We start from the raw sequence: 10059 nt of genomic DNA, 5'->3' as shown, positions 1-10059 counted from the left end.
CCTCAGAATGGGAGAAAATATTTGTAAACGAAGCAACTGACAAAGGATTAATCTCCAAAATATACAACCAGCTCATGCAGCTCAAAATGAAAACAACAAACAACCCAATCCAAAAATGGGCAGAAGACCTAAATCGACATTTCTCCAAAGAAGATATATAGATTGCCAACAAACACATGAAAGGATGCTCAACATCACTAATGTTAGAGAAATGCAAATCAAAACTACAATGAGGTATCACCTCACACCAGTCAGAATGGCCATCATCAAAAAATCTACAAACAATGCTGGAGAGGGTGTGGAGAAAAGGGAACCCTCTTGCACTGTTGGTGGGAATGTAAACTGATACAGCCACTATGGAGAACAGTATGGAGGTTCCTTAAAAAACTAAAAATAGAACTACCATAGGACCCAGCAATCCCACTACTGGGCATGTACCCTGAGAAAACCATAATTCAAAAAGAGTCATGTACCACAGTGTTCATTGCAGCACTATTTACAATAGCCAGGACATGGAAGCAACCTAAGTGTCCATCGACAGATGAATGGATAAAGAAGATGTGGCACATATATACAATGGAATATTACTCAGCCATAAAAAGAAACAAAATTGAGTTATTTGTAGTGAGGTGGATGGACCTAGAGTCTGTCATACAGAGTGAAGTAAGTCAGAAAGAGAAAAACAAATACCGTATGCTAACATGTATACACGGAATCTAAAAAAAAAAAAAAAGGTTCTGATGAACCTAGGGGCAGGACAGGAATAAAGACGCAGACGTAGAGAATGGACTTGAGGACACAGGGAAGGGGAAGGGGAAGCTGTGACAAAGTGAGAGAGTGGCATGGACATATATACACTATTAAATGTAAAATAGCTAGTGGGAAGCAGCTGCATAGCACAGGGAGATCAGCTCGGTGCTTTGTGACCACCTAGAGGGGTGGGATAGGGAGGGTGGGAGGGAGACGCAAGAGGGAGGGGATATAGGGATATATGTATACATATTGCTGATTCACTTTGTTATACAGCAGAAACTATCACAACATTGTAAAGCAATTATACTCCAGTAAAGATGTTAAAAAAAAAAAAAAAAAGACTGGTGGCATCACACGCACACTCCAAGAAGCTATGAAAATGTTTATTGCTCATATCATGAGGCTTTCTGGGGTGAGCAGGACAGGCTCCCAGCAGGTCAGAAAACAGCTGGAGAGAGCAGGGAGTGTGACCTGCTTGGGGTCTTATGGTGCTCAGGGAGCGGGGCCGGGATGAGGGTTCCCCCACACAGGCAGGGGCTTGTGTGGTTTGAACATCCTGCCAGGGCCTAAGGAGGGAGCAACCGGGCTTCCTCATCAGTTTGCCCAGATGTGGGGCAGAAGGGAAGAGGGAGTGATGGGGGCTTGAAAGCTGTCAGCAGTCACATCGAAATGGAGTCAGACTCTTTATTACAGTAATATAATGTCTTTTTGTGTCTTTTTGTTGTGTTCTTGTCTTGGGGACACAGTTATCCTCAGGTTGGCTTTTCTTTGTTCTCAGTATCTACTTTGTGCTTGTCTCTCTCCTTTGCCTTTGCTATAAATAGCCCTTTCTTTCTATCAGTAATTCAATTTGCAATTGTATCTAGTCTGTTTCTTTCCATTTCTTATTTACCTATTAATTAGGAGATGGTGTGCTTTTAGTCCTCAATTTCTTTCTTTGGTTTTGCCATGTCTTTTACATCTAATTTTGTTGTTTCATCAAGTTGTCTTTTAGCTCTTGTTCCACTGAATTTATTTTCGTCTTAAATTTTTTTTAATTTTTTTATTTATAAATTTAGGGTTTTTTTTCTTTTTTTTTTTAAACTTTGGATTTATTTATTTATTTATTTATTTATTTATTTATTTATTTATTTATGGCTGTGTTGGGTCTTCGTTTCTGTGCGAGGGCTTTCTCTAGTTGTGGCAAGTGGGGGCCACTCTTCATCATGGTGCGCGGGCCTCTCATTATCACGGCCTCTCTTGTTGTGGAGCACAGGCTCCAGACGCGCAGGCTCAGTAATTGTGGCTCACGGGCCTAGTTGCTCCACGGCATGTGGGATCTTCCCAGACCAGGGCTCGAACCCATGTCCCCTGCATTGACAGGCAGATTCTCAACCACTGCGCCACCAGGGAAGCCCCTCGTCTTAAATTTTATCTTGAGCAATCACGTGGCATTTTCTTCTGTCTCTTAGGCTATGTTTTATTCCAGGTTGAACTTTTCATCTGTTTCTTGTATGCTGAATACCTCTCTTTTTCTGTAGGATGATTGCATAGTTGTTATGCCCTTTCTTCTCATCCTATTTATGTTTAGCGTGGACAGTTCTGGCCAGACCTCTGTTGTCTCTGATGTAGTGCCTAATCACCTTACTTCCTTTGCCTGTTTGCGTGAGATCTGTTTTTCCATCCCGGTGGCTCAGAGTTGTATTCTATCTACTTTTCTTCTCCTGCTCCTCCTCCCCCTCCTCCCCCTTCTCTCCTTCCTCCTCCTCCTCCCCCTCCCCCTCCTCCTTCTTCTTCTTCCTACAAAAGCTTAAGTGAGGGAAGCTGGGACTGAGCACTTGTTGGTGGATTTAATTTTCGCTGTCTCAACTCTGAGGTTCCCTTAACTGTTCTGTATCAGGATTCACTCCACTTGGTAGGGGCATGCCCAGTCCCTGAAGGGGGACAAACCTTCACTAACTGTGGCACCACAGAGCCTCTGATTCCTCCTGGGTCAGCCCTGGTTGTTCACACCCCTATTTCAGTCTTTCATTTCCACATAGTATGGGGGGAAGGATTGGGGTGCCCATGGGTTTCAGCTAGTGTTAACAATGAGGTGGGGAGCTCGGGGTGGAAGAAAGGCTATTTTCACTGCAGCTCTGATGTAACCTTTTCCACTGGCTTTTTTCCTCAGGATAGCTTTTCTTATTTTCTCTTCAGATTTCCAGCTCCACATTCATCATTTGGGATATTAGATATAGTTTTGTTTTTTTTCCGCCTTGTTCTACTTTTCCCCTCCCCCAGGGGCACCAAAAGATTGACTCCTGGAGGTTCCTCCACCCTCCATGGCATCCTGCACCTGCCTTCACAGACATACATTCTCCAAGGATGTCCCGTGACTCCCCTTGGGCTGACTATTTACCCCCCTCCACTTCTGCTCCTCTTTAAGGTGCGGGGTAGAAGGAGAATTCTCCTGGCTTTGTGGACGCCTTCTTTTCCCAGTACTGTTTCAGCAGTGTGGGGCTCACCTTTAAGATACAGCTTAGCCAAAGCAGACATTCTTTTTTTTCTTGGCAGATGCTTTTTCAAGTGTGTTGTTAAGCTATGCTTCTTCCTTTGTTTGCTGTCAACAGGTAGGTTTCTTTTTTCCAGTTGCCTGTTTGTGGTGTTTACTGTTTTTATTTTCTTTCCTAGTCATTGGGTAAAGAGGAATCTGCAATTGTGCCTCTGTGAAGCACCATTTAATTCTTTTCAAACTGTGCTCACAGGTGAAAATTACTGAAGAAACCATTCAATGTTTCACACATCCTATGTGTAAATATCAGTCCTGTTAATGGCAGGGGCCTCTGAGAGGTTGAGTGAAGGAAATTACGTACAAATTAAAATGGAAAGGTGATAATTTGAGATGGTTTTCAACTATAAGTTGGAGAATAGATTAGAACGGAGATCTGTTCATATATCACAAAGTATATTTTTGTTACATTTTAATAAAAGTTTCCCTCCCATTCCCTTCCCCACCCTCCATTCAGTTAAGGGTGGGTGAACATAAATACTGTTTGTATGGACAAACGTGGCCTGCACCCTCGATACCGTTCCTTCTTTTCTTTTTTTCTAAGCTTCTTGCTTCCTTTCCACATCACAGCCTGGTATGCAAATACTCAGAGAAGACTTTATGTTTATGCTTTCTTGATTCCTAATGTATCTCACATTAAACAGGAACATTCACATAACCAACTCATAAATTAGAATATGTGATTTTAAAACTTCATTCCCCTGAGAATCTGGGGAGAAAATGTGGAACAATTACACGTTTACCACGTAGAAGGCTGTTCTTCAGTTACATCCCAACTGATTCACTCACACTTATGAGGTAAGTGCTGACAACAGAGCTAAAAACAGGGCTGGAAAGTGTGACTGATGCTGGTGTGGAGACGGGGAGGTGGAGGGAAGGAGGAAAACTGGGCCAATGGCTTCTGCAAGCGAGCGTGACAAAGCCGCTGAATGTGACTTTTGTATTTGCCAGTCGTCTGGGTATAGGCCATGAGTGGCAGGCAGCTCCAGTCCTCTGCCCTGATGTGACTCTCAACTACCTTTGATAGCTCACCTGAGAAACTCAGGGTGAGTTGTAGGACTGCAGACTTTCATAGCGTTAGGGTCCTGGGTCAGATACTTAGCTAACTCATTGCCAGAATAATCTGGGTATGTAATAAAATCCTTTACACCTGCCCCCCCGCCCCCACAATTTGACAGTATATATCAAGAGCTTACTTAAAAGGTCATTTCAGCTGGAGTAGGTTCCTGGGGCTCAGATACCGTTCTGATGGCTGAGTAGGTGTTACCTTTCCTCCAAAGATAATCATTTACATTTGTGGCTGGAATGTTGAGGAATGGATTTGGGCTGGGTTCCTTGATGTACCCGGGGTTTTCTTAAGCGTTGGAGGAGACTTCTGGAAAAAGTAGGCCCAGACTTTGGCTCTACTTCATTGAGTGTTAAAGATATAAATCATGCCTAGTAGGGAGAAGGCGGGTGCAGACTGAGGCCACATTGCTGGATACTGCCATAGGACCCTTGGGAAGGAACCTATCAAAAAGGAGGGGCTCCAGGGACTTCCCTGGCAGTCCAGTGGATAAGACTTCGCCTTCCAATGCAGGGGTTGCGGGTTCGATCCCTGGTTGGGGACGTAAGATCCCACATACCTCGCGGCCAAAAAACCAAAACATAAAACAGAAACAATATTGTAAGGAATTCAATAAAGACTTTAAAAGTGGTCCATATCAAAAACAAACAAACAAACAAAAAACACAAAAAGGAGGTGCTCCAAATGGGACAAAGTTCACACCTAGTTCTAAAGACAGAGGGGAGGGTGGTCACCAACCTCACTCCAACCTGTGTTCTGATAGACTTTGGTAAAACAACTAGGCGCACGTGAATTGAAAAAGCTGCATCAATTAAGAGCTGAAGCACTCAGGGCCCAAACAATTCTTGTGTTGAGATTCCACTTGAGGAGTAAAACTGTCTTCAGGCTATGTACCTCCCCAGATATGCTCACCCCACTGCATCCCAGGCTTCAGCCCGTTGCTTGACTTTCCCAGTAAAGTGACCCCTGGGAATGCTGAATTATTCCCGTGGTCTTAAATCTCCTGTCACTTGCTGCCAGCCTTGGTGGGGCAGGGATTGGGGAGGAGACATCTGAGATGGGTGTTGGCAGGGATTGAGCCGAGGGCTCTTTTCTACAGCTCCAGACTCAGTTCCTACTCTACCCGACTCATGGAAGCTCTGGATTTTCCAGTGGCTGCCTAGAGGTGCCAGGTGACATACCCCAGGAGTTCAGGGGAGGTGTGAACCATAGGACAAATTTGGACCAAAAAAAGACAGCAGATTGGAAAGAGTTTGCAGACAAAATTTTTCCCCCTCCTGCTATCTCTTTGCTGTTGCAAGATACAGCAACTTGAAATAGTCTCTCTGAGAAATAAGCTGGGTTTTGAAGCTGTAACAATTTGGATAACATGCCACCTTTTATTTGCTTTCCTCCTCCCTTCATTCCTCCTTTCCTTCCCTTTGCCCTCACTCCTACTTCCCTACAATTACAGGCCCCAATGAAACACCAGCATGCAACTCAGGTTGTTTTCTAGAGAACCCAGACTAACACAGAAAATAAAAAAGGTGAATTTGGCAGAAGTTTGCAATAAAGGCAAGGGTATGGAAGAAACTTCAGGGCACTGAGCATGTTTAGTAGCCCTAATAGATCAGGGGCAACAGATCTGGGCTCTGGATCTATCATAAAGATGGGTTGACAAGTTGGGGGTTAGGAGTAAAGTGTGGTTATGGAATTATGCCTCCAGGAGGTACATTTCCTGCTCTCCAGCAGGTGGCAACAGGAAGACAACTACAAGGACTTGTAGCTTTGGATAGGTATGCCTATACTCCAGAGACTACAGAAATATTTGGGGTAATAGTCTCATTTAGGGGTTGAAATTATTCACTGCATCAAGCCTTTATAGGAAAAAGTAGTAATAAGAAGTGATCACCCCAGGGCTTCCCTGGTGGCGCAGTGGTTGAGAATCCGCCTGCCAATGCAGGGGACATGGGTTCGAGCCCTGGTCTGGGAAGATCCCACATGCTGTGGAGCAACGAAGCCTGTGTGCCACAACTACTGAACCTGCACTCTAGAGCCCGTGAGCCACAACTATTGAGCCCGCGTGCTGCAACTACTCAGGCCCGCGTGCCTAGAGCCCGTGCTCCACAACGAAAGAAGCCACTGCAATGAGAAGCCCATGCACCGCAAAGAAGAGTAGCCCCCGCTCGCCGCAACTAGAGAAAGCCCGTGCGCAGCAACGAAGACCGCAACACAGCCAAAAATAAATAAATAAATTTATATATAAAAAAAAAAGTGATCATCCCATCAGTGAACATGAAGAGAAATATAGTGAGAGGCCCTCTGTGTCCACTGGACACCGTTTTGCTAAAATCTTGGAAGTCTGTGCTTTGCTTTATAAGGGAAGGTAGAGAGATTCTTGCACATACACATCAGGCTGTTTAATTCTCACCACAGCCCAGGGGAGCAGACATTATTCTCACCTCCATTTTGCAGATCAGGAAGAGGAAACTTGGTGAGGTAGAGTGCTTTGTTCCAGGTTACACAGATTCAGGGCTCAAACCACCCTGAGGTTCTTTGGCTCAAAATCCCAGCTATAGTTTTGAAGGGAACTGAAGAGGAGGTAAACTTCACCTCCTCCTCCTAGAGATTCAAAATAGTTTTACCTGGTTAGTGGCTCTACTTCAGGCAATGAATCAAGACAAAAGGGAAATGATTCAAAAGTTGAGCGAACTGGGACTCTATTAATGTGCCAGGTAAGGTAATCTGTGTTTGTATCAGACACCTATAATTTATGTAGATCCACGTACATTTTTTTCAGATGCTGCACAAATTGGGAAATGTGTGGAGTGTTGTGGAACCATATGTATTTGTATGTGTTCAATACACTGTATAATTGACTCAATTATCCATGTGGGGATTATTCACTTTTTAATTTGCAATCTGGCTTCTCCTTTCAGTTAGGATGTTTCAGGGCTGCTCTAGGAATGCCAACTAATGTAAATAATAATTTAAGTAAAACATAATTGGGTACGAAAATTAAATCCAATCTTTTCTCAGCTCCTGAAGATCCTACAGCTGAAATGTAACTCTAATTCATCCACTATCTTTTCATTCTCCAATGCCATTTTACTACCAAGGATTTTATTGCTTTCCATAGATGATTGCAGTAGCTCCCTATCTGGCTTTCCTGCTTACCTCTTTCCCATCCAATAATCATTCTGCTTACCGTAATCTTCAACAAACAAACAAACAGAGTTCTCACAAACATTTCTTTGCTTGAAAACATTTAATGGCTCCCCATTTCTCACCAGACTAAATGTACATGCCACAACCTATCATTCAAGGCTTCTTCATGCCACCTGTCCCAGGAAGTTTTCCTGATCCAACCTCGGATGCCTTATCACTGTTCCCAGCTCTGAATCCCCTTAATGCACTACATGTTTTTCTCTAAGTGAGACAAAGGTATTCCTGAACCCGCGTTGTCTCTCTATTCTCCTGAGACGTCCTTAATCGCATTCTCTGCGGCGATTCATCTCCGCTACTCTGCAGTACCTAGCTCAGTGCCCGACCACAAAGAAAGGCGCAACGAACACTTGCCCATTTACCTGCTGGCAAACCTCAAGGGCAGGAATTTTGGTCTTTTTGTATCCCGAGTGTCTAGCACAGTGCCTGGCACACAGTAGGTGCTCAGAGAACACTACTGAACGAATAAAAGTACAAAGAGCCCAGGCTCCGCGTGGGGCACTGCAGAGCTCCAGGGATGTAGATACTGGAAGGGCTGGTGGCGCAGGGTACAGGGTGGAGCTGGCCCTGGGCTCCTTCGGGGAGCACGTTCCACCGCCTGCCCATCTGCAGCGCAGGCCAGACACCGCGGGCAGTGCTTAAACTTTTTCTTCCAAAAAAAAAGTATGTGTATATGCACGCAAGCGTAAATGTATATGTTAATACACACACACTACCTACATAATACATAAAAATAGCCACACCATATCCAGGTATGCGTATATATATATATATATATATAAAATAGGCAAATATGTACATATAAATAAATTAATATATGTACAGCCTTAACTCGGAACGGCGGGAGTGGCGGGGAGGACCACGGCGACGCCCCTTCGCCCCTCCAGGACCGCAGGACCGGAGCGGCGCGCCCCCTGCGCGGCTTGAGCCTTCCGGCTTGCCGTCCGCCTCTGCCGCCGCCATTGGTTGAACTCCAGGCAGCTGATCCTGGCGGCGGGGCCAGGGAGCTTCGAGGATGGCGGCGTCCGCGGCGCTGATTCTGCGGGAGAGCCCCAGGTAACCCCGGCTGGGCACGGGGGCAGCGCGGGCAGGGCAGGCGTAAGGGTGCTGCTGCTGTCTGTCGCCGAGGCGCGGGTGGGGGGCCGGGGCGGAGAGGCAGGTGCGGGGCCGCGGGTGCCCGGAGGGGCGGGCGCGGGGCTGGCAGAGTCGCGGTGCGGGCCCCGCGGGAGCGCGCGAGACTGCGGGTGCGTCCACCTGCACGGTAGTTCACCTGCGTGGGCTTACAGTGGGCCTGGGCAGCTGAGGTCAGTACGACAGTGTGTGGTCAGTGTCACCGTTCCCCGAGGCTGTATCGCAGGTACCCAGGCCATCCTGGAGTAACACTGAAATCACGTGGAAAGGTACTCCGTTTCCGTTTTCAGTTCTCTTTCAGACCTTCTGATTATGAGAAAGTCTCCCATTGGTCCCGGATGGTCTTGAATACCTAACACGCGTTAATATACCTTTTCAATCAAGATAGACTAGGCCTCAGGCCAGGAGTTTTTGGCTTGTAACAGTATCTAGACAGAATTTAGTAACATTGCTTTTGTTTTCATTTGATTTCTTTTGAATTCATTTGTTTATTTAGTTCATTTCTGTTTATGGTAGGTAAGTAAGGTCGGCTGTCTATAGTGGTGATGTAAACTTATGTTTTAAAATAAAATTATTTAAGTAAAAATGACTCTATTTAATGAAAAATAAATAATAGTGCAGGTGGTGTGTGGATGCAGAAAAGTGAGGAAGTATACAGGCAAATAATTGAGGCTGGAGAATAACTTTGTGTCTAGATTGGACAGGAGTCTTTTTGAAGAAGAGAGTTGTCATTTTGAAGTTTTAACTTTTTTGATTACTTGAGTTCTGACAGCCAGTTCCTTTTCTCACACCAGTGTCCTGGGTAACACATCACATCAGTAAACCATATTCAACGTGGTGCAGTAGAATTGTTCTTATCACATAATTTAAGTTGATTATTACAATTGAAACAGGGTTTTAAAACAGCTGTGTACTTAGTGACCCCAAATGATATTGTATGTAGTTTTTTTTTTTTTTTTTTTTTTATTCCATTACCTGCCATGCAGCAGTCTTTTCTTTCTATTTTTGGTGTAATTGCCAATTCCCTCCTCCCACTCTTCTCCAAGTTCTGTTTTGAGTTAAGTGGATATATAAACTTTCGCTCCTAAATTAATACCATTCCCCACAGAGTGCAAGCTTCTCCTAGTAGTTTGCCTTGCCCAGAAGAAAGAGAAAATTTGCCAAATGGACCTTTTCAACAGAAGTACTTTTGGGGGTATCTTTTGGAAATGTCCTGCCTTTGCTGGCCATCATCTGTTTTTCTTTATTTTACTCAGACTTACCTTGTAGCAAGCAGAGTTGTCGAAATGAAAACTTACAGACAGCTGTACTTACGGTAACTACAGTACCACTTGGGGAAAACTCATTGTAAAACTTTGTTTTATGAATTTATTTA

The 10059-nt window shown here is 44.7% G+C and overlaps 1 protein-coding gene across 12 annotated transcripts in view; it reads left to right on the top strand.

Moving 5' to 3' along the window:
* Positions 1 to 6586: 6586 nt before the first annotated feature.
* The window catches only part of COMMD10 (COMM domain containing 10), a 264005-nt gene continuing 260532 nt past the window's right edge, over positions 6587 to 10059 (top strand). For 2 of the 12 annotated variants that reach the window (XM_082455814.1, XM_082455813.1), the window contains exon 1: positions 6600 to 8609. In XM_082455814.1, the coding sequence (XP_082311940.1) occupies positions 8569 to 8609 (41 nt within the window). In that variant the 5' untranslated portion in view covers positions 6600 to 8568. Of the gene's footprint in view, positions 8610 to 10059 lie in introns of all 12 variants that reach the window. The other 10 variants (XM_082455817.1, XM_082455816.1, XM_082455812.1 and 7 more) reach the window with 7 other exon arrangements.

This window comes from Balaenoptera physalus, assembly GCF_965194825.1.
Source record: "Balaenoptera physalus genome assembly, chromosome: 3".
Taxonomy (NCBI): domain Eukaryota; kingdom Metazoa; phylum Chordata; class Mammalia; order Artiodactyla; family Balaenopteridae; genus Balaenoptera; species Balaenoptera physalus.
Note: the sequence above shows the minus strand (reverse complement) of the source record. Positions and strands in the feature narration are given on the sequence as shown.